The 24,760-nt window shown below is 45.0% G+C and overlaps 1 protein-coding gene across 3 annotated transcripts in view; it reads left to right on the top strand.

Annotated features, from left to right (window-relative positions):
• The first annotated feature begins 1,585 nt into the window (after positions 1–1,585).
• The window catches only part of STX11 (syntaxin 11), a 40,182-nt gene continuing 17,007 nt past the window's right edge, over positions 1,586–24,760 (top strand). The window contains exons 1-2 of one of the 3 annotated variants that reach the window (XM_070073474.1): positions 1,629–1,768; positions 5,571–5,692. In XM_070073474.1, the coding sequence (XP_069929575.1) occupies positions 5,686–5,692 (7 nt within the window). In that variant the 5' untranslated portion in view covers positions 1,629–1,768; positions 5,571–5,685. Of the gene's footprint in view, positions 1,813–5,570; positions 5,693–24,760 lie in introns of all 3 variants that reach the window. The other 2 variants (XM_008263600.4, XM_008263598.4) reach the window with 2 other exon arrangements.

The following is a 24,760-nucleotide window of genomic DNA, read 5'->3' as shown; positions in this document are numbered from 1 at the left end:
TTTTTTTTTTTTTTAAGAGGAACATCACTAAGCACAGCTTACACTAACAGAGTGGAGAGTCGTGGAGAGTTGGTGCTTCTCTTCTGTGACTACGGACCACCTACATAAACTGTTTGCAGTTTTATTTGGGGGGTTTGTCTCTTCTCTTGCACTTACTTGTGGGATCATTCATGTATACTAATGTGGACTCATAGATATATATTTATCTTGGGCTTTACTCCAATACTACCGTCACACCTATGTAAGGACCATTGGGCTAAGGACAGACCCCATATACCACAGTCGCTGTACAACAGACCGGCTGAATAGGAGACTGCTTCATGGGTTTGTGTAAGTATCCTTTGATTTTTGCACAAACAGCACATCAACTATTAAGGCAATTCTCAGAAATGTGCCATCTTTAAATGATGTTTGTTAATTTCTTGCTCAAACCATTCAAGCTTTGGCCTTTGGTTGCTTCTCTTTTTTTTTTTACATTCTCCCATCTTTGTGGGAGTTTGGTTTGTTTGTGTCTCTCTTTCTTTCCCTCCCTTCCTCCGTCCCTCCCTTCCTTCCTTTCTTCCTTTCCCCTCCCTCCCTCCCTCCCTTCCTTTCTTCCTTCCTTCCTTCCATTTATTTGAGAGGGGGAGGAAGAGAGAGAGAGAGAGAGCACGCGAGCGAGCGCACTAGCTTCCATCTGCTGGTTCACTCTCCAAATGGCTGCACTGGCCAGAGCTGGGCCGGTCTGAAGTCAGGAGCCCAGAGCTTCACCTGGGTCTCCCACGTAGGTGCAGGAACTCAAGGACTTGTGCCATCTTCAGCTGCTTTCCCAGGTGCCTTAGCAGGGAGCTGGATAGGAAGTGGAGCAGCTGGAGCACCAACCAGTATCCATATGGGATGCCGGTGCTGCAGGCAGCTAACCCGCTGTGCCACAGCGCTGGCCCTTATTTATTGTGTGTGTGTGTGTGTGTGTTTAATGAACACTATTCTTACCTTTAAGTCTCAGCCTCGGTCTTCAAGGCTCTTCCCACCGCCTTCCACAATACATACGCACTGTATCTGCTTCCCTATTCCCACAAAGACGTCAGAGGCTTGGCAATATTTTGGCCATGGTCGTGTCTCTGGCTCCTCAGTGAATGAATGAACTCAAACTGGCGTTGGCAAAGGTTTGAAGGGTGCCGGTCGGCGTGGGTTCTGGAAAGCCAGTGCCCAGCCATCGTGTGACCTGCAGCCTCGTCTCAGCCGTCCTCTGGCGGCCACACCCACGCTCAGAATTCGCTTCAAGCGTCCTCGCCACGGAAACGCACCCTGCTGCAAATGTCACCAGAGCCGCGGGGTTTCCCCGGGAAAGTCCGGCGCTTCCCGCAGGGGCCCAGAGGAAGGCGGGGGACAGATGATGGCTTCGGGTGGCCAATTACCCCGACCTCACGGGAGCGCCCGGCGGCGCACCGCAGGCGCGCGCGAGCCCCAGGTTCCGGGCAGCCCGGAGCGCACCGGCAGCGGGCGGGGCGGGAACCTGCGCGCGGGCAGCTGGTGGACGCGGCGCCTCCGCGCTGTCGTCCCGGGGCGGGGCCTCGATCCCAGCCGTGGGCTCTTGCGAAGTGTCGGGGGCCGAGCCGGCGGCGCCCAGATGCGGCCTCGGCGGCTCGGAGTTCGGGAGGCGGCGGCTGAGCCCAGCCTCTGGCGCGGGAGGAGCGGAGGCTGTGGGAGGCGGCGAGAGCTGAGCCGCGGAGAGGCGCGCAACAGGTTTTCTCTGCGTCCTGGCGCCCAGCGCGAAGCCGGCGCTCGGGTAAGAGAGCGGCTTCTCAGCTCGCACGGTCGCCCCGGGTCCAGGTTCGTTCCTTCCTGCCTGGGTCTCCTTTTCTGTCCCGAACGCGGGGAGCTGGGAGTGTGGGCCCAAGGAGGGCGGGAGGGGACGCTCACTTGCCCGGCGACAGGATGCTGGGCCCAGGTTTTCGGGTTTGGCCCTGGTCCACCCCTCGCTTCCTGGCCCTTAGGGACGCCACACTGGGTTTCTCGTACGGAGCGCAATGGCTTGTTGTTGGTTCTTATTTATTTCGTTTTTCCAAGGCGAGGGACTGAGGATTTAGTGGGCATTGTTCTCAGAGACACCTGTTGTCTGCCTTCTGCAAGGATCCACCCACCCCACTTTTGTGAAAGTGGGGGCATTACTTCGGCCTGATAAAACGGCTCACTTCCTAGTGGGGTGCACTTTCTCAAAAACAGAATGAGGACCTCTTGACTTGAACTTGACAGCGTGACTCAGGAGCCAGGAAATGCGGACCAAATGATAGCGCTGAGGCGGTTCCTGGCAAGCGCTCGCGACTTTCTCAGAGCACGCAGGCAGAGGCTGCCCCGGAGTGAATTCGCTGGCTGGCGGCGCCCAGAGGACCCTCACCAGGAGCCGCGCTTCTCCCCGCGCTGCGCAGGCCGGCCCGTGCAGAAGCCGTTTCTCAGCAAAGGGAGGAGTTGTTATTTCTACACGGGTCTCCAAAAATGAGTCACAGGGCTGCTCTGTTAATTGTGAGACTTCCTTAAGTAACTTTTGAAACGTGAGGTTTGCTCCGTCTGTCTTTAAAATAACAATACAGATGTGAAATGTATGCACAGCCAAACTGGGGCAGGCGGTTGTCCCAAGTGACAATTCCAGTTTTCAGTTTCCTAGAGCTCCCGTCTGGGCCACACATCAGCCAGGGTCATTTGGGCTGCTCTAAGATAGCCATGGAGATCGCGTGCTTTACCGTAGACGCCCAAGAAAAGGATTTTTTATTTTTTAATTTCAGAGGAAGAGGAAGGGAGTGGGGAGAAAGAGAGGGAGAGAGGGGAGAGAGAGAGGGAAGGGGGGGGGAGAGAGAGAGAGAGCGTGAGAGTGAGAGAGCGCACTTCCATCTGCTGGTTCACTCCCCAGACACCCACAATGGTTTGGGCTGGGTCAAAGCCAGAGGAACTCAATCCAGGACTCCCACGGTGGTGGCAGGAACACAATTACTTTAATCTGCCAGCTGCTTTGGCAGAAACGCAGGAGTCAGGAGCAGGAGCTGGGAATCGAACCCAGGCACTGGAATGTGGTACACAGGTGTCTTAATCTTCTAGGCTAAATGCCCACTGCCACAAGAAAGTGAATTTCATTATTCAATAACTGTCTTTCTACTTTCACTTTATGGCACAAATGCTCGTTTAACAAAATATCATTTAACAAAATGATTATAAATCCCTCTCTGAGATGAAAGTATTTCAGACAGTTAGTTTGCCTTTCCTGAAGCAGTGCTAAAACCACACACAAAATGCCATGCCAGTTGGAGGTGAGAAATTAGAAAGGTTAAGCTGACAGGTCCCACTGCAACTGAGCAGCAGATGTAGGAAGTGGCTGTGCACTAATCCAGCACACAGGAGAGAAGAGAAACAGCTAGCCCCAACCAGAGAGTTACCAAGCACCTTCTCTGTGCTAGCTCCTCCCTGAGCTCTGGTTATACAGCCGTGGAAGGACAGGATCCTTAGAGATGCATGGAAGGCCAACAAATACAGTGGAAAATCCAATATAATGAGGTGAGCGCCATGATCTATCTATGCCCAGCACAGTCTCTGTCCCAACCTGAGTGTTATTTCCTCAGATCTGTGATTTGGAATAGACTGGGTCATTGCTGGGGGAACAAAGAGGGTTTTAAGTTTAGCCATCTAATTGTAGAGAGCTTATTCTTCATTTCATAACAGATTTAATATATATTAATTAGAGAGGCATGATTTCAAGTTGTTTGAATTAACCATATTTCCTATTACTATTATTAAGATTATTTATTTGAGAGACAGAGTTACAGACAGAGAGAGACAGAGAGAAAGGTCTTCCACCTGCTGGTTCACTTCACAAATGGCCGCAACAGCTGCAGCTGGGCCGATCCAAAGCCAAGAGCCAGGAGCTTCCTCCAGATCTGCCATATGGGCGTGGGGGCCCAAGCACTTGGGCCATCTTCCACTGCTTTCCCAGGCCTTTTTTTTTTTTTTTTTTTTGACAGGCAGAGTGGACAGTGAGAGAGAGAGACAGAGAGAAAGGTCTTCCTTTTGCCGTCGGTTCGCCCTCCAATCGCCGCCGCGGCCGGCGCACCGCGCTGATCCAAAGGCAGGAGCCAGGTGCTTATCCTGGTCTCCCATGTGGGTGCAGGGCCCAAGCACTTGGGCCATCCTCCACTGCACTCCTGGGCCACAGCAGAGAGCTGGCCTTCCAGGCCATAATCATAGAACTGGATCAGAAGAGGAGCAGCCAGAATGTGAACCGGCACCCACAAGGGATGCCAGTGCTGCAGGTGAAGGCTTAGCCCACTATGTCACAGAACTGGCCTCCGTATTTCCTGTTATTTAATAACCAGGTAAAAATAAGCCCAGATTATTATCACCACTGGATGATCACAGACACTTTTAGTTATATATCTTTTGAAAACAGAGTGAATAATTAATGAACTATAACTGCTTTTTTTTTTTTTTTTTTTTTTTTTTTTTTTTTTTTTGACAGGCAGAGTGGACAGTGAGAGAGAGAGACAGAGAGAAAGGTCTTCCTTTGCTGTTGGTTCACCCTTCAGTGGCCGCCGCAGCCGGCGCGCTGCGGCCGGCGCACCGCGCTGATCCGATGGCAGGAGCCAGGAGCCAGGTGCTTTTCCTGGTCTCCCATGGGGTGCAGGGCCCAAGCACCTGGGCCATCCTCCACTGCACTCCCGGGCCACAGCAGAGAGCTGGCCTGGAAGAGGGGCAACTGGGACAGAATCCGGCGCCCCAACCGGGACTAGAACCCGGTGTGCCGGCGCCGCTAGGCAGAGGATTAGCCTAGTGAGCCGCGGCGCCGGCCGAACTATAACTTCTTAACACTACGTTGAAGCAAATTTCTGAGTAGTGGTTTTTTTTAGATTTATTCGATTATTTATTTGAAAGAGTTGAGGGGAGGGGAATCCACATACACAAAGAGAGAGAGAGATCCTTCCTCTTGTTCACTCACCAAATGGCTGCAATGGCTGTGGCTGGATAGGACCAAAGCCAGAAGCCTGGAGCATCATCCAGGTCTCCCACATGAGTGCAAGGGCCCAAGTACTTGGGCCATCTTCTGCGGCAGGTGCATCACCAGGGAGATGGATTGGAAGTGGACCAGTCAGGACTCAAACCAGCACCCACATGGGATGCCGGCACTGCAGGCAGTGGTTTTACCTGCTGCACCACAGTGCCAGCCCCTGAGTAGTGTCTATATAATAGTGCCCCACACACACCCCAAATCCGTATTTTCTTTCTGTGGTCTCAGATACTTTGGGTCAGTGAAGGTCCAAAAGTATTACATGGAAAATTCCAGAAATAATCATATATTATGAGAGACAACATTCACATAAGTTTTTATTACAGTATATTATTATAATTGTTCTATTTTATTGCTCATTATTATTGTTATCCTTGTATGGCACCTAATATATAAATCAACTGATATAGGCACATCTATAGAGATGATCCCCATCTTAACAATGGTTCAACTTGGAATATTTTGACTTTGCCATGGGTCTTCCACACATGGGTCTTTCCTGTAGAAACCATACTTTGAACTTTGAATTTTGATCTTTCAGGTCGTACGATCCTATCTCTCCAGGCTGAGCAGCAGCCATCAGCCCAGCTCCCAGTCAGCCAGGCGATCAAAGGGAAATGACTGAGGCTCAGCAGTGTGTGCGTTGCTAAGCCAGGATGTTGGGTAGGTTGGGTATGTTAAAAACGTTTTCCACCTAACAATATTCTTGACTTGCCATGAGTTTATCAGGATGTAACCCCCATTGTAAGCTGAAAAGCATCTGTATAGGAAACAAAACATAGCACATACAGGGTTCAACACTGTACTCAATTTCATGTATCCTCTGGGGCTCTCACAATGTATCCCCTTTGGCCGGGGGAGACTACCATAGTTCAAATCAGCCTTTCCTAACACATTATGGCTGTGTGAGTCAAGCTGAGAAAATCTAGCTTCACAATTTACTGTTGGGATTGAAATCTGCCGAGGTGCTTTTGGCTTTGTTGCCAAAGCATATAAAATTTCCCCCATCCTGTAAGAGACACAACTAGTAAAGGAACCTGTGCTGAATTTGAGACAACTTTATGTTAATTTCAATAATTATTTCTCCCTGGAGAAAGTTACTTTTCCTATGAGAAAGAAAGGAATAAATGTGTTATCATCGCTGACATTCCTGAACTAGGCACAGGCTTGACTTTTGAGAAGTGGTAGGAAGTATTTATTGATTCAATAATAAACCTTAATCTATGAGGAGGAATTGTCAGGCGGATGGAGGGGACGGCACCCCAGTGGAAAGAACTGAGGGGTGAAATATGGTCAGTTTGAGCACAGGGAGAGGGTTGGGAGTGGGCTGGAGGATGAAGCTGGGGAGACAGATAGGGCCAGATCACAAAGTCCCATGTGCCAGCTAGGAGCTGGGATTTTTTCCTATAGAAGCCCCTGAGTGAAGGATAATATCAGATATGTATTTTAAGAAAAAGAATAGATGAGAGTGACGTTGGCTTAGGGAGACAAAGTGGAGATTATTGTGATATTACAGACACAAAATCAGGCAATGACAATGAGAAGTGGAGAAGAGGGAAGAAGCAGACATATGTTTAATAGGAGGAAACCAGATTTAGAGAGGAGGCATTTGGGGCTGGTGCTGTGATGTAGCGGGTAAATCCACCACCTGCAGTGCTGGCATCCCATATGGGCGCTGGTTCAAGTCTTGGATGCCCCACTTCAGATACAGCTCTCTGCTATGGCCTGGGAAGGCAATAGAAGATGGCCCAAGTCCTTGGGCCCCTGCACCCGCCTGGGAGACCTGGAAGAAGCTCCTGGCTCCTGAGGTCGGATCGGCACAGCTCCAGCTATTGAGGTCAATTGGGGAGTAAACCACCAGATGGAAGACCTCTCTTTTGCTGTCTCTCCTTCTCTTTGTGTAACTCTTTCAAATAAATAAATAAATCTTTAAAAAGGGAGGGGGGCAATTTAAGATGACACATTTCTCATCAATGACTAGGAAAGAAATACCCTACTAAGAGGATGGGAGACTATGTTTGGGCTAAAGGATGATGAGGAGCTGAAATAGTAATAGTGGTAGCTTAAATTCATTGAGTGTTTATTATGTACTGGCACAAGCTGAGGCTCACTATGTGGATTAAGTTTTTTGCTCATTGTAATCCTTTGATGTCCATTCTCTAATTAGTCATCTAGACAGGTGAAGAAGGTGCAGTGTTGTTAAGCACCTGGCTCCAGAGCTTGCATTCTGAACTACTCTGCTATGATACGCTGTCTCAAGGAAGGAAGGAAGGAAAGAAGGAAGGAAGGGAGGGAGGGAGGGAAAGAAAGAAAGAAGGAAAAAAAGAATGGAGTCTTAAACATTGTGATAAACTCGATTTGGGGTCACTTACTTGATCCTCATGCAGGAATAGCCCCAACACATTAGATGGCCTCCCAGTGACCATACTGTGTGTGCTGCAGGGCACCCCTCACCCGACCTGTGCCCTAAGAAATATCTGATCTAGGAATGAACCTGGGATAAGTCACAGTTTTCTCCTGGGAATTGGAGCACTTTACTGGAGACTCACGGTGTCCGAAGGTTCACAGAGCTTCAATATTTGGGTCCACAGAGCTGTCTTGGTTACCACCCCTCCGACACACTGAGAGCTCTTTGTGTTTCTTAGACACATTCAGTGTCTGTAGGGAAAAAGAAAGGCAGTGGGAAAATGACACAGAGGCAGGCATCGAAACAACTGCAGGACTCACAAATATGGTCTGGTATTAATAGACTCAGAAGCAGTGGCCCCCAACTAATTTACTCTGACAGATGCTTTTGGTCTGTCATTGAGGGCCCATTTTGTTCTGGTTTGACCCTGAAGCAGGTGCCTTATCTGCCTTTCCTGCCTCTAGTGCCAGGGAACTTAGTAAGTGAAACTGACCCCACTCTAGCTGTTGTCCTCTTGATTTTAGTTTGGCAAGTATCTTGGGGTCAGAGCCTTCTCTCTATTTGGGGCATTCGGGTGAATTCCTTTGGTCCTGATATTATAGTTGTCCATTACAGGAAAGTGACATGAAGTCCTTGGGGCAATCCAACCCACAGGTGTATCCCTTGATTTTTTTTTCTAAGGATTTATTTTATTTATTTGAAAGGCAGAGTTACAGAGAGAGAGGGCGAGAGAGAGCGAGCCTCCATCCACTGGTTCATTCCCTAAAAGTCTGAAGCTGTTCCAGGCCAAAGCCAGGCACCAAAAGACTCTTCCGAATCTCCCATATGGGTGCAGGGACCCAAACACTTGAGCTATCTTCTGCTGCTTTTCCCAGGCCATTAGCAGGGAGCTGGATCAGAAGTGGAACAGCCACGTTTCTAACCAGCACCCATATGAGATGCTGGTGTTGCAGGCCATGGCTTTACCCACTACACCACAACACAGGCCCCCATCCCTTGATTTTTAATTCCTAAATGCCTATCTGTAATTCATTTGGTGTTCAGATTGCAAGAAAGGAAAGGGGTTTGGTTGATATTTTATGTGGGTTTGTCTTACCTCTTCAATTCTACTGTGGTTTCCGTGAGAGCAGAGAATCGCTGAATTGGGAGCTCTCTTAGATCTTCACTGAGGTCCAGACCTAACCATTCTGGGACTTTTGCTGATAATAAAAGCATCTGTCAGAGTAAGTTAGCTGTGGGCCACTCCTTCCAAGTCTATTAATACCAGACCTTATTTGTAAGTCTCATCCAGCTTTCTTTTCAATAATTTGGTAATTTTCCACGCAGTTCATAGTTTTAGAAAAGGTAATTTTCAATTATCTTTCTAGAACTAATTAAATAAGCTTTAAAGCTTAGTTTATGTTCTTTTTATTTTTCCCTTTCAGTGGATAATTTCCCATCATGCATACCCAACTCTTTTACTTGTTTCCTTGTTCAAAGATGTTAAGTGAATTCCATTACGCATTGTATGCCATATTGGGTAATAATGTGAATTTCAGATTTTCGGAATAGTGGAAATTGCTCTGTTGTTGTCTTCATATAGAAAATGAGAGTGAACAAGAATTGTTCTGGCTTCTGTTTTGGTTTCGGCATGATAGTGATGCTTGTCTCTTCTCATGGCTTTCTTTCAGGTTTTCTATTTTGTTTTGAGATAAAGTAGGATGTAGTGTGTCGGCTGAATCTTATATTATTATGCTTCCCACCTTGTCCTCCCCTCTTCCCTGATTATAGCGTGGTAATATATAGTAAGATCTAAATGACAATATTGTGTAGCTTTATTTACAAAGTACTCCAGCATATATGTATGATCTCCTTTAATTCTCATTACAGCTTGGCAGAGCACAAATGCATTGTTATTATTGTTGCCTGTATTCACATTATTGTGTATTGTAGACAATGAAGGAAACAGAGATTAAGTGACCACCCGGCATTACCCCAGAAGCAAACTGCAGAGGCCTGCGACATGACTCTGTCACAACCTGACAGGGTTATGTTCAGTGTCTTGGGTCGAGCCCCTGGAAAACAGCCCCTGACTGAGGTGTGTGTGTTCAGGAGGTTTACTGGGAAGTGTTCTGAGGACAGTAGCTTGGAGGGATGGAAGCAAGACTGCGCAGAGGGGAAATTGGATAGTGCATGTGCAAAAGCAGCCTCAACTGGGCATTTGTGCTCCCTCAAGGGACTAGTGACTAAGTGACAGTGGGCTGCACCAGGCAGAGGGCATTATCTTTGGGCTAAATCATTCCATTCAGTCAACAGCGTTCCCTAAGCCTAGAGCCTTCTGCAGCCACACTTCCCAGCAGCTGCGGGGAGGAGGATCTTGGTCCTGAAGAAATCTGGGTACCACATCATCCACCACATTTGTCTGCAAGGCACTGTCTCCTCTGTAACACCCTCGCCTTGTTGACCCAGACCCTTGCCTAGCAGACTGGGTCCAGAAAGCTTATATTTTGTCCAAGACCCTTCAAGATTTGGAATCATTGACCAGGCAGCAAGAAGACAAAATGGCCTTTATCCTAGGAAGTTAGGGGAGGGTAAGCCATGACCAGTGTAGTAATGGTGCCTAATAAAGATAGCTAAGCTCTGGCATCCATGGCTGTCCAGACCAGAACTAAAGCTTAACACATACAAGTCTTTCCTGTAATTTTAGGCTTTAACATTGCAGAGCATTAAAGCAATTTATTTTTATTTATTTATTTTTATTTTTTTGACAGGCAGAGTGGACAGTGAGAGAGAGAGAGATACAGAGAGAAAGGTCTTCCTTTTGCCGTTGGTTCACCCTCCAATGGCCGCCACGGCCGGCGCACTGCGGCCGGCGCACCGTGCTGATCCGATGGCAGGAGCCAGATACTTCTGGTCTCCCATGGGGTGCAAGGCCCAAGCACTTGGGCCATCCTCCACTGCACTCCTGGGCCACAGCAGAGAGCTGGCCTGGAAGAGGGGCAACTGGGACAGAATCCGGTGCCCCGACCGGGACTAGAACCCAGTGTGCCGGCGCCGCAAGGCGGAGGATTAGCCTAGTGAGCCGCGGCGCCAGCCGTTAAAGCAATTTTGTGAAACAGTCATGCATCAGTTGACGACAGCATACATTCTGAGAAATGTGCTGTTACATGATGTTGACCTTGTGTGAACATCATAGAGTATACTTAACACCAATCGAGATGGTATAGTCTGCTACATACCTGGGCCGTACAGTAGAGTCTATTGCTCCTAAGCTACAAACCTACAGCACATTTCTATATAATTTTTTTATTTGACAGGTAGAGTTATAGACAGCGAGAGAGAGAGACAGAGAGAAAGGTCTTCCTTCCATTGGTTCACCCCGCAAATGGCCGCTAGAGCCGGTGCTGTGCCGACCCAAAGCCAGAAGCCAGATGCTTCTTCCCGGTCTCCCATGCGGGTGCAGGTGCCCAAGCACGTGGGCCATCCTCCGCTGCCCTCCCAGGCCACAGCAGAGAGCGGGACTGGAAGAGGAGCAACCGGGACTAGAACCTGGCGCCCATATGGGATGCCGGCACTACAAGGTGGAGGATAACCAAGTGAGCCAGAGTGCTGGCCCTTATAGCACATTTCTATAGACAATTGTAGCATAAGAATTAAATTTTTGTGTTTATGAAAATGTCCCTATATAGAAATGGTACAGTGCAGATCCAGCCCAGCCCCAGTCATTGTGACCATTTGGGGAGTGAAGATGGGAGCACCCTTTCTGTCTCCCTTTATCTTTGTATTTGTCTCTCTCTCTCTATCTCTCTGTCAAACAAATAGCTAAATTTTAAAAAATAATTTAGGGGTAGGTATTTGCCATCCTCTATCAGAGTACCTGGGTTTAAATCTCAGCTCTGCTCCTGATTCTGGGTTCCTGGGAGGCAGCAGGTGATGGCTCAAGTAGGTTTGTCTCTGGCACCCAATTGGGAGATCTGGATTGAGTGCCCAGATCCTGGCTTTAGCCTGGTCAAGCCCCAGCTATTTCAGGCATTTGGGGGGAAAAAAAATAACAGTAGATGTAAGATTTCTGTCTTCCTTATTTGTCTCTGTCTCTCTGCCTTTCAAATAAAATCAATCAATACTTTTAAAAAGTTTTAAGAAAATATGCTATAAAAGATATAAGAAAGTGGCCTGCATAGGGCACTTACCATGAACGGAACTTTTAGGACTGGATCTTGCCCTGGGTGAGTCAGAGTGAGCTGCTGAGAGAATGGGAAGGCCCAGGACATTATCATGCTCTCCTGCACACTTTAAACATGCTACACACTTAGGCTATACTCCATTTATTAAAAAGTGTTCTGAGGCCGGCACTGTGGCGTAGCGGGTGGAGCCGCCATCTGTGGTGCCGGCATCCTATGTGGGCACTGGTTTGAGTCCCGGCTGCTCCACTTCCAATCCAGCTCTCTGCTGTGGCCTAGGAAGGCAGTGGAGGATGGCCCAGGTCCTTGGGTCCCTGCACTGGCATGAGAGGCCCAGAGGAGGCTCCTGGCTCCTGGCTTCTGATTGGCACAGCTCCAGCCATTGCAGCCATTTGGGGAGTGAAACAGCTGATGGAAGAACCCTCCTCCCCACCACCTCTGCCTCTCTGTGGCTCTGCCTTTCAGATAAATAAAAAAATCATTTAAAAAAAAGTGTTCTGGCCGGCGCTGCGGCTCAATAGGCTAATCCTCCGCCTGCAGTGCCAGTACACAGGGTTCTAGTCCCAGTCGGGGCGTCAGATTCTGTCCTGGTTGCCCCTCTTCCAGACCAGCTCTCTGCTGTGGCCCGGGTGTGCAGTGGAGGATGGCCCAAGTCCTTGGGCCCTGCACCCACATGGGAGACCAGGAGAAGCACCTGGCTCCTGCCTTCGGATCAGCGTGGTGCGCCGGCCATAGCGGCCACTGGGAGGTGAACCAACGGAAAAGGAAGACCTTTCTCTCTGTCTCTCTCTCTCACTGTCCACTCTGCCTGTCAAAAAAAAAAAAAATGTTCTTTCTTCAATGATAAAATTAACCTTAGCTTACTGTAATGTTTATTTTTTAATTTTTTTAAAAAAGCTTTTATTTACTAAATATAAATTTCATAGTTTCAGCTTTTGGAATATAGTGGTTCTTCATCCCATACCCACCCTTCCACCCCCACTCCTGTCCACTTCCCTTTGCATTTCCCATCTCATTGTTCATTAAGATTCATTTTTAATTATCTTTATATACAGAAGATCAACTCTATACTAAAGAAAGATTTCAAAAGTTTGCATCCACACAGACTCACAAAGTATAAAGTACTGTTTGAAGACAAGTTTTACAGTTAATTCTCATAGCAGAACACATTAAGGACAGAGGTCCTACATGGGATCAAGTGCACAGTGACTCCTGTTGTTGATTTAACAGTTGACACTCTTTTTATGACGTCAGTGATCACCCAAGGCTCCTGTCATAAGCTTCCAAGGCTAGGGAAGTCTCTTGAGTCCACAAACTCTGATATTATTTAGACAGGGCCATAAGCAAAATAGAAGTACTCTCCCCTCTTCAGATAAAGTTACCTCCTTCTTTGATGGCCCTTTCTTCCCACTGGGATCTCACTCAGGGATCTTTCATGTAGGTCATTTTTTGCCACAGTGTTATGTCTTTTTCCAGGCCTGAAATGCTCTCATGGGCTTTTTAGCCAGATCCGAATGCCTTAAGGGCTGATTCTGAGGCCAGAGCACTGTTTAGGGGTAACATTTATTTTATAAATTTTTAAGTTCTATTTATCTATTTTTTGGACAACGTGACCTGTTTTGAGCTTTACTTTTTTTTTTTCCAAAGATTTTTATTCAATTAAAAGTCATAAAGAGAGAATCTTCCATCTGCTGATTCAGTCCCCAGATGGCTACAATGACTAGACCTGGGCTTAGTCTGAAGCCAGGAGCTTCTTCTGGGTCTCCTTCACGGATGCAGGGGCCCAAGGACTTGGGTCATCTTCACATTGGCAGGTAGCTGGATTGAATGTGGAGCAGCCAGGACTCAAACTGGCCCCCAGATGGGATTCTGGAATCCCAGGCAGGAGTTTTACCTTCTACTCCACAGCTTCAGCCCCAATTTTTAAGTTTGAAAAACAACTTTTTGACTTAGTGTGAGAACACTTAAAACACACCATACAACTGTACAAACATATCTTCTTTATATCTTTATTCTAGAAGCTTTTTTTCTGTATTTCATGTTATTTATTTATATATTTTACTTTTTAAACTTTTTATGAATAGCTGAGATGCAAGTACACTTTAGCCTAGGCCTGCACAGGTGCAGCATCACCATTACTGTCGTCCATCTCCACATCCTGTCCCCCTAGAGGGTCTTCAGGGGCAGTGACACACAGTGGTCATCTCCTGTGACAGTGGCTTCTTCCCAACACTTCCTGAAGGAACTTGAGGCTCTTGTTGAGGATGTGTCCAGGAATATCCCTGTGGAGGTTTGCTTTGCTTCATCATTCATTTGCTTGTAAACCTACAATGCACCATGAATATTCCTCTCCATTAATGAGAACTTTCAGTCTTGGGCTTTATGTTTTCACATGCTTTTCAAAGAAAACGTGCATTATTTATTTATTGGAAAGGAAGAAGGACAGAGAAAGAGATCTTTCATCTGCTGGTTCCCCCCCAAATGGCTGCTGTAGCCAGTGCAGGGCCAGGCTGAAGCCAGAAGCCATCCCCGTCTCCTACATGGTGGTAGGAGCCCAAGCACTTGGGCCATCATATACTACCTTCCTATGATTATTAGAAGAGATCTGGGTCTGAAGTGAAGTAGTTGGAAATGGAACGCTGGCGTGGAAGTGGCAACTTAACCCACTGCGCAACAACACCAGCCCCTGTTTGCATACCTCTCAGGCAGCCTTTTGAGGCTTCTGAAAGCTCCTTCTGCATCCTTCATTGTGAATTTCCTTGGGAGCTCTTTTGCTTCCTCTGCAGTTTCCTTTCCTTTTGCTTCTTCATCAGCAATGAGTTCACTTGGCGATAGGAATTTCTCAGCTTCTTATAATCTTACAGGACCACTGTTGGGCATGTGGTCAGTCACAGACCAAAATGTGGTCATGTGGCATGTGGCCGTGTTAGACTGCACCGTTACTCTCTTTCCCAACCCCTTCCTCCCCACTCCAACAAACTCTTGAAAGTCCCCAAACCAGTCCAGTGAATCTCAGTGCATAACCTGTGGACAATAAGCATCGGAATGACCCAGGATACTTCAACACAAAAAGAAAAGAGAAAGAAATGTCAAGTCCAGGGCCACATTCTAGATCTACTGAGACAAAATCTAGAGGTGAGCCCATGATCGACATTCTCAACTTGTTTTTCCCAGATGATTATGATATATGCTAGTTTGAGAACAGTTGCCCTAAACAATTATCCCCTTAAGAGTGACCAAGCCTGTTGGGATTTTTCAAATTATTAAGAAGCCATGGGAACTGTGAGATCATAGAGGAAGGAGCTCCTGAACCCTCAGCCCAGGAGGCTTGGTAAAGTGGGAGTCACCCTTGGTTTACATTGAAATTCTTTGTGTGGTCAACAGAGAGCCCAGCCCAAATTCCTCAGCTGGCTTCTGGCCAATATTGGGGGATAGGGGGAAGGAGCACAGAGGCATCTCTGGGTTGGCTTTTCACTCTCTTAGCATGGTGAGAGATGGCAAATTCCTTGAATAATTGTAGAGGGAGAAGCCGAGTCAGTGAGCTTTTGGGGACCAGTATACTTTCTAAGAGAATATATACATTCCAGGGAGTCTTAGGCCAAACGAAACTTTGAGCTGCTCTCACAAAATTTAGGGACTGTCCAAAGTGAAAGCTTTAGCAAGAAGGTTAAGCATTCGTAAATCTAGGACAATATTTTATCTGATTTATTGCAATAGGCAAAATTTTTTCTTCAGTGGGAAAAGCACTTTTAACTTTACTGATTTTTTAAAAAGAGTATTTATTTAATTCATTTATTTATTTGAAAGAATGACTGAGAAATGCGGTGGGTGGGAGGAAGAGGTAGAGACAGAGAAATCTTCCTTCTACTAATTCACACCCAAATGCCCCAAAAACCAGGACCAGGACCATCTCAGTATCCCATGTGAATGGCAGGGACCTAAGTACTTGGACCATCAACTGCTGCCTCCCATTAGCAGGAAGCTGGATCAGAAGTGGAGCGAGACTCAAACCAGATGCCCTGAAATGGATGCAGGTGTCTCAAATAGCCTTAAGCTCCTGGGTTACAATGTCTGCCCCAGTTTACTGACTTTGAGTCAGATCATTGCAGGAAATATTGTCACCTAGTGAACAATCTGATAAACGCCAAAGACCTTTAGTTTTGTTTTATTCATTCCCACAATACCAAATTGCTATAGCTCCTACACCTTCCAAGCTTTGTGCCTTTACCCAGATTGTCCTTGCCTGGGTCCCCTTCTCTTTTTTCCGACTCAGCTAGTTCCTGTTAAGCCATTTAGAATTGGCTCAGACACCATCTTTTCTATGTGCTGGATACCTTGAGGACATTGCAGGCACAACAGACAGACTCTGACTTGGTGGAGCTTATGGGTAGGCAGAGTAGATAATTAACAAGAAAATGTGTTATAAAATAATTAGCAATAGAATATGGTGAGTATTAGAAAAGAGGAAGTACTAGAAAGTGTAAAATCATAGAGCTGGAGACTCAGCCTAGCCTAAGGTTAGAGAAAGAGTCCCATCCCCATGAGACATAATTCATATGAAAATAGAAGTTATGAGTGTGCTTTTGGTTACGAAACAAAGGACTTTTTTGTTTTTTTAACATAGGAACATCTTTTGGTCTATGAAGTTCAAAATTGACTTGCTCTGGGTGTGTGTGTGTGTGTGTGTGTACACAGATGTGGGCACAATGCTGGCAAAGAGAACAAGAGAATGACTCTTGAATTTATTGAGTAACATAGATAGCAAGGAACAGAGAAGGAAGTTTCTGTGTGTCTCATTCGATGTGCCCTTGCTAGACTTAGCTTGCTAATATTTTACAATGTAACAAACAGTGGAAGAAAATAAATACAAAGCTCTGAAGATCATGAACTTAAATTGTTTTAAAACTTAATTTTAAGAATATAACGATTATGACCTGGGAGGGTGCTTGGCAGCGTTGCCTTTGGCTTTCATCGCAGGAGACCGTGGGTGAAGTGCTTTGACCTCTTGTCTTTCCAGTTTAGTTTTTCTGACTGGGCTAAGAGAGGCTGTTAACACCAGTGGTGCAGTCGATAGTTGCCGCCCTTTGTATCGTGCATTGGTGATCTCCTTTTTCTTCTTTTCTGGACAGTTCTGGCTCTTTTCTTATTTTCTTCTTGTAAATTGTAAGCTTAATTGAGAGCAGGGATTGTAACTTCATGATTTTTTTTTAGCTTTTAGGATTTAATTTTTAAAAACTTCATTTTTGAGATTTTTGATTGACACATCATAATTGTATGCATTTATAGAGTACAATGTGATATTTTAGTATATACAATGTAGCATGATTAAATCAAGTTAATTAACATAGCCATCGCCTTAGTTATCTATAATTTATATAAGCTGTTTGAAATTCACTCTCAGTTATTTTGAAGTATATATAATTATTGTTGACTATAGTCACCCTGCTATATAGTAGGCCTCAAAACAAATTCCTCCTGTGTATCGAAAATCTACTCTTTCATCAACAACTCACCATCATTCTAGTCTTTACAGAATCCACTTTATTAGATCCTGTATATGAGAGAAGTGAGGCAGTATTTGTCTTTCCATGTCTGGCTTATTTCACTTAACATAATGTTTCCAGATTCAACCATGCTGTTGCAAATAACAGGATTTCCCTCCTTTTTAAGATTAAACAATACTCCATTGTGTATATACACATTTCTTTATTCTTGGTTCTTTAAATCTTTTGAATCCTTGAAGCTATTCTATGGTAATTTGCTTACATTTATTATATTACATAAGTAATCAACCTTAAGTTTAGTATTTGGGTTAACAGACAAAGCTTGAGTTGATAAAGTGACCAAGTTGGTCTCTAGCGAAAACCTTTTCTTGGTTTAACCTGACATCACAAAAGAAAACGTATCAACTGCTAACAGGTGCACATTTAACCTCCGAATGACTCTAATCACTAAGAATCCCACCTATTTGGCTAACTGCAGGAAAGGAAGGATTAAGTCACCAGGATCCAGTAGGTAAAAGGTGTAGGCAGAGGTGTATCATTCAAGTCAACTGAAACATTTCCATAGCATCCAGCATCCTTACAAAATTGGCAGTAAAATGGAATTAAAAACCATAGTGCAAGTGAAAATATAACTCAGGCTTGAAGTGATGCCCTGTGATGACCTTGTAGCCAATGTATTTTTTTTTTTTTTTTTTGACAGGCAGTGTGGACAGTGAGAGAGAGAGAGACAGAGAGAAAGGTCTTCCTTTTGCTGTTGTTTCATCCTCCAATGGCCACCGCGGCCGGCGCGCTGCGGCCGGCGCATCACACTGATCCGAAGCCAGGAGCCAGGTGCTCCTCCTGGTCTCCCATGTGGGTGCAGGGCCCAAGGACTGGGGCCATCCTCCATGCACTCCTGGGCCACAGCAGAGAGCTGGCCTGGAAGAGGGGCAACCGGGACAGAATCCGGCGCCCCGACCGGGACTAGAACCCAGTGGGCCGGCGCTGCAAGGCGTAGGATTAGCCTATTGAGCCACAGCACCGGCCTGCCAATGTATTTTCCCATCTTTCCATCCCTCCTTTGGCATATTCTTTGTTTTATTTCAAGTACAGCTTAAATTACGTTATAATTTTTGTCTTTGCTTTTACTGTAAACATTCTATCAGGGTACTTAAAACAGCAAAAATTTCTTGGAAAAAATGGAATTGAAAGATAAATTTTTATTGGTGCAATAATTTTGAAATCCATGCACATGAGAGTTCTTCAAAAAGTTCAAGAAAAATGAACATTAAGTTGCATGCATTTTAAAATTTTAAACTTACTAGTAATCTTGGCCAAAATGAGTGAAAAGATCAGAATACAAGCTCATCTTTGCTTTAGTTATTAGACTAGATAGAAAGAATAAAAGTGAAAACATTGATTTCATAAAGTCATTTTTAATGTTTCATGTCATATTTTTGTTGAGAATGTTTTATCAACCGTGGATCGTCTTTCTCTATGTTTTGCCCTGTATTTCATTGTCAGGTCATTTTCTTAGCAGTTGAAATTTTCTCTTCACACAATAGTGATTACCTCCATTATGTTAGTCAGACATGAAGAGGGTAGAAACTCAGTCCAGCTATAGTGTCTGAAAGTGGGGGCCCTTGGAAAGTGAGTAGGTTGTGTTAGGTTGTAAAGGTGGAGGCCCCTGACCAAGTCGTGGTGGATTTAAACTGAGAGGCAAAGATTCTCCTGCTCCTTCTTGCATGTGATATTCTCTGCCACCTCAGAGCTCTGCCAGCACCAGGTGCTGAACCAGTCTGCCCTGTGCCATCTTGGACTGTGAGCATCCAGCCCTATGAATAGATATAAACCTTTCTTTCCTTCATAAGTGGCTTGCTTCAGGTACTTCATTATAGTAACGAAAAGCCAACTAATATACTGTTCAACCCCAAATTGTCTAAATCTCTTCTCAAGAATTTTGGGCCATCAGGAATTCTATCAGTTTCATCCACTGGTCTTTCTGAAGAGATCTCTCCTGCAACCTACTCACCGAATCTAGACAGAGGGATTTTTTTCATCAAGTGGACAGCTATCATCCTGAGATGTGCTTGCCTCTCTTCTCTGCTGGACCTCATGTTAGGATCCTATGCCCATTCTTTCTCTCTCTCTTTCTCTCTCCCTACCTCTTTCCCTCCCTTCTTTCTCTGTCGTGTGTGTATGTTCATTATCCAGTTTCTTCCTGAGAAAGAGATCATAGGACATAAAAATACTTAAGATGTATATCTGAAAACATCTTTATTCTAACTTCACATTTAATTATAGCTTATCTAGGTATAGAATTTGGGTTTGGAAATACATTTTCCTCAAAAGCTGAAAGATGAGACAAGTGTTTGGTGCAGTGGTTAAATCACCACTTAGGATGCCCACATTAGTACCAGGGTTTGAGTTCCCACTCCACTTCTGATCCAGCTTCCTGCTAATGCACACCTCGGGAGGCAGCACATGATGGCTAAAGTACTTGGGTCTCTGCAATTAATATGGGAGACTTGGATTGAGTTTTGGGCTCCTGATTTTGGCTTGGCCCAGTCCCAACTGTTACAGGTTTTTGGAGAGTAAACCAGTAGATGGAAGGCCTTTCTCTCTCTCTCTCCCTCCCTCCCTCCCTTTGTCTCTTTGCTTGTCAAATACAATAAAAATAAAAATTTTAAAAAGTCTAAAGGTGTCATTCCACTACTTTTCCATTTCCACTGTTGTCATTTATAAGTTCAGACTTTCAACTCCTAATGCTTTGTAAGTGATTGATTTCTCTCCCTTGGTCTCTCTTTGTGTGTGTTTGTCTCTGTTCTGCCCCTCTGTCTCTTTTTCTCTCTCCTTAAGCTCATAAGATGAGCTTTGTCTGAAATTCCTATTACTCAGAATTCAATTGTAAGTGACTGGAACTCTAAATTTCTTATCGTTATTCTCATTTTTTACCTCCTTCCTTCCTCTCTCTTCTTCCTTTCTCCCTCTCTTTCTTTCCTTCCCTCCTTTCTTATAGAAAAGGATCTTCTTGGGCCTTTTTGAAAGTTCCTTTAGTGGGATTTTGGAAGGGAGCACAAGTAATTTTCAGTTTGCCAGAAGATAGGAGACATTCCTAAAAACACAGATTTGTTTTTGGGTGGAGTAGTATATTAAGAGATTAACATTACTGTGAATGTATTCGTCAAAATACCTATTTACGCCTCTTAACACAGAGAGGATGGGAGAAGACTGGGATGTTTAGGTGGGCAAGCTTGAATCTGGGAAGGGAATGGAGAAGGCGAGTGCCGTTTCTGTTTCCAGGGCACCCAGAATGAGGCAGGATAAGGCAGCAAGACAGCAGAGTTTCTTTGGGTGAGGACAGATTAAGAGCAGTGAGTATAAAACAAATAACCATCATTACACATTTTCTTTTGCTCTCCACGAAGAGGGTGCCTGTTTACCAACATGACTAAAAATACAAGTAATATCTAAGAAAAGTTGCATTTTGTTTTTAGAATTCAGTCATGGTGCACCAGGCATCGTGTGTAAGTGACTCTTGAGACTGAAAGTGTTACTCTCATATTCTCAGAGCCAGGAGTCCCATGCAGGCTTACTTCATATTGCAGCCTCATTTCCACAGTAAGCTACTATCTCTGTATCAGAGGTGACACCAATGACTGAAATTAAGAAATTTACTGTAAAGACACAGAAAACTGAAGATGTATTTGCCCCATGATGTTCATAGTTCTATCTTTAAATATGTTGTAAGCCTCTACCAGGGAATTGATATTAGGGAAGTTGCTTAAGGTTAGTCTGAGTTTCTGTATATATTTTAAATAGTTCATCAATCTTATTTCACATTTCTAACATTTTTCTTTCTTTAAAAGTTCCTTTTGTAAGCTTTTCAGTTTGGTTTGTTTTCATATCTAGAAAGATGTTTTTAAAGGACTGAGACCATGTGTCTTTTGTCCACGAAGCTAACCTCATCATCTCTTGTGAGCTGGCACAAAGTAGGTACTCAATAAAATGTTCATTAAATAAACACATGAAAGTCCCAGTTTGAGTGGCCTAGGCAAACACATGTGTTCCAAAAGATATGGACAAGAATATAAATCATATAGTCTGTTTTGTGAATGTTGCTTAAAAGCTTATTAATGGATTGCCTGACTGGTTTATAAAAACAAGTTGTAGAAGTAATACATCAGGTTCACTCCCCTGATGCCAACAGTGGATGAAGCCAGGAGCCGGAAACACAACCCAGCTCTCCCATATGGATAGCCAGAACAAATGACTTGAGCCATCCCTCTGCCTTCCAGGATCTGCATTGACAGGAAGCTGGAGTCAAGAGCCAGAGCCAGGAGTTGTGGGACAAGTCTCCCCAGGCTGAACCTTTAACCCTTCTCCTCCTCCCTTTTTTGAGGAGGTGCGGAAGTCTCGGCAGATCCTACATCTCTGAAGAGCATCCTGACAGCCTGTAAAATTCCGAAGGGTTGATAAGGTCCTAGTCAACTTCTGACACGCCTTAGTAACCCCGTTCACTTCCCATTAGTTGTTCTTTTCGTTCTCTGGCCCAGCGTTTGGGATGTGGCAGTGTAGACATGTCCTTTGGGAAGTCACACTGTGCTGACTCACCACTCTTTGTTTTGGTGATCTCAACGATAGACTTGTGATACATTTAAAGCTCTCTACCTCCATTTCAAAACTGGCTCTTCGAGTTCTCAGAATCGCTTATCAGACTGAACCTCAGCCACGATTAAAACTCCCAAGTAGCTCTGCACTGTCCTGACCCCACAGCTCAAGAGCTCCTGTTTACACACTGCACTTTCAAACAGCTTTTGCAGAGCCTGTTTGTGGAGGCTGTATGTGTGATACTATCTTTTTATAGCATCTTGTTTCTTCCTCCCCACCATGATTATGACCACAATACTCAGAAGGAAAGGAAGGGCTGTTATCTGACTTCTTAAGAAACACGTGCTTTTAAAAATGTGTATGCTTTCTATTAACCATTGCATAGTTTATGAATATCATAAATGTATATTTAATTAGACTCAAGATACATAATTTATGCCACAATCATCAAGTAGATGACAGACATAATCAGGATAGATGTTTGGTCCATGCTGCATATGTTTGTGTTTTATGATCTTTTTGTTTCAAAAGCACGAGAATTTATCTCACCGAATTTTAATTTCTCCATAATTCATGTCTTTAGTCCTTTTTAAATAGGAAAACATCTTAAGGGCAATAAAGAAACCAGTGAGATTTATCAGTAACAAGCCACCCCCAAATAACAATTTGTTATGTCCTGTGTTTGCAAGGATTAAGCAAGTTAGTCCATGTAAAGCTGGACTGGGGGGAGGGGGTGGCTGGCGTTGTGGTGTAGTGGCTCAAACTACTGCCTGCAGCTTCTGCATCCCGTTTTCTGGCTGCTCCACTTCTGACCAAACTCCCTGCTAACGTGCCTGGGAAGCAGTGGAAGATGGCCCAAGGGCTTGGGTCCCTGTACCCACATGGGAGAACTGGATGAAGCTCCTGGCCCTGGCTTCCACTTGGCCCAGCCCTGACTGTTGTGGCCATTTGGGGAGTGAACCAGAGGATGGAAGGTCTCTCTCTGTTTCCCGCTGTAACTCTGCCTTTCAAATAAGCAAAAGAAATCTTTAAAAAAAAATTAGAATGTGGAGTAGAGAGAATTCTACAGTAGGAAAATCAATGCTTTATTTAAAAAAAGAAAAAGCCAGACTAGTACAGGGCAGACAGTAATCTCTGGGTAGTTCTGCCACTGTCCCTCCTGGCTCTTGCAGGTGCGATCCCTTGGTGAGTGAGCTCAGCAGCTGCGATGGTGGCCAGCAGCAGGGTGGGCCTCTCCTCCCCTGTGGTCCTCATCTTCCAGGAGGCTAATCCAAGTGGGGTCAGTGTTCCCAGAGGTAAGAGAGGGGAAGCCCCATGGGTTAGTGCTAGCCAAGCCTTGCTTACATCATGTTTTCTTCTGTCCTCTTGGTCAAAACAAGTCTCATGACCAAGTCCAGATTCAAAGGGCAGAGAAACTGACACCACTTCTTGATGGGAGGTACGATTAGCTGCAATTTTGCTTTCCATGCAATTTTTCAGTTACCTTTAATCAACTGCAATCTGAATATATTAAAAGGAAATTCCAAAAATAGAAAACGCATGTTTAAAATACTTTTACTATAATAATGTCTTAGTGTGCCTAATGTATAAGTTAAATGCAACCATATATATGCATGTATAGGAACAAACATAGTATATAGTATATAGGGTTCAGTACCACCCATAGCAGCCATGACATCTTATTAAATATCTCGTTGGATTAGTGTGGGCTGCTGTACTGCTGAATACTCATGACTACTTATTGTACCAAGTATAATCTGCCTCTGGCAAAATTACTCATGTTTCTCCTACCAAAAAAATAAGATCAGTCCCATCCTTGAACTTTCAAGACCTCATCCCGTGATGACTTAACCTCTAAGACAGGGTGCTACCCCTGACCTACAACAGACAGAGGTACAGATGAAAGCCCTCCTGTACAGCTGTTCAGATGCAGGTCATCTGAATGTTGAGGCAGTGAACTAAAAAGTAGGCGCTCTCTTCCATGGACACCCAACACAGGATGATGAGATGGGAAAAGATAACCAGGACAGACACTCCATTTGGAAGGAAAAGCTGTGAGGAGGATGAGTGGCAACTGCTGGTCTATGACAATGCTGTCCAGGTACATGTTGCTGACTCCTCTTGCTCCTGGGCCCAGCAAAGATATTCGATTAGGACCCAGTTCTGCTCCTCAGAGGTAGTTTGCTGGTTTATAGCTCTCCACCCCCTGAAGCTCTTTTTCCATAACAGATGGCTTATTTTCGCTTCTAAATGGTTTCCTTGATCCAATTCCTGCCTATAGAAAGCTAAGGAGCCAGAAGACCTGTTTCATTTTGGCTAAGCTTTTGTGCATGTTAATAAAACCATCTCTGAAAACTTGGTGGATTTCTTATGAATCCAATTAGGGTCCATACCCTAAAGCCCACACCAATAATTTCTTGCAAGTCAGACCTCTCTCTTCTTGGGGCTGGGTGTCAGACTGCTAAGAGACAACATGCTTAAGTGTCTTAGATCCCCTTTTGTCTAGCCAAGGGAGTCTACTAGGCACCACAGTCAATTTTACAAAAGTCTATACTCAGAGACCATTTTTTGTTTTTAGAATTTTCTTAGAGCTAAAGGGACTGGAGAGGTAAAGATGTTCTTTGTCCCCAGCTCCATCTTAGGAGTTCCAACTCCTGTTTTCTCCTAATTATGCTTGTGAACTGGATAATTCAATTTTATCTCATCTCCTTCTGGCAAAAGGTTATATGTAGCTAAAAGCACTCAATGGACACTTCCAACATTCTGTCTGGGGATCCTTGCAACTCGAGCCAAAATTCATCATGTGCATTTTCAGTCACTCACTGCCACCGGCAACCACATTGCCACTCCATGATATTGGTCACCTTTCTCCTGACTGCTCTAGCAGTTTCTGTACCACTTTTCCAGCATCCCTTAATGGCTGACATCTCACTCCCCTGCCCCCGGTTCTTGTTGACAGCAACCTTACTGCTTTTCACTGGATGTATAAGGTGTTAGGGCAGTATGCTGCCGCCAGTACCCATTTCACTGCAGGGGAAACTGCTACACCCGTAGTGGCTTAATAAACAGT

This window comes from Oryctolagus cuniculus, chromosome 5, assembly GCF_964237555.1.
Source record: "Oryctolagus cuniculus chromosome 5, mOryCun1.1, whole genome shotgun sequence".
NCBI lineage: Eukaryota > Metazoa > Chordata > Mammalia > Lagomorpha > Leporidae > Oryctolagus > Oryctolagus cuniculus.
Note: the sequence above shows the minus strand (reverse complement) of the source record. Positions and strands in the feature narration are given on the sequence as shown.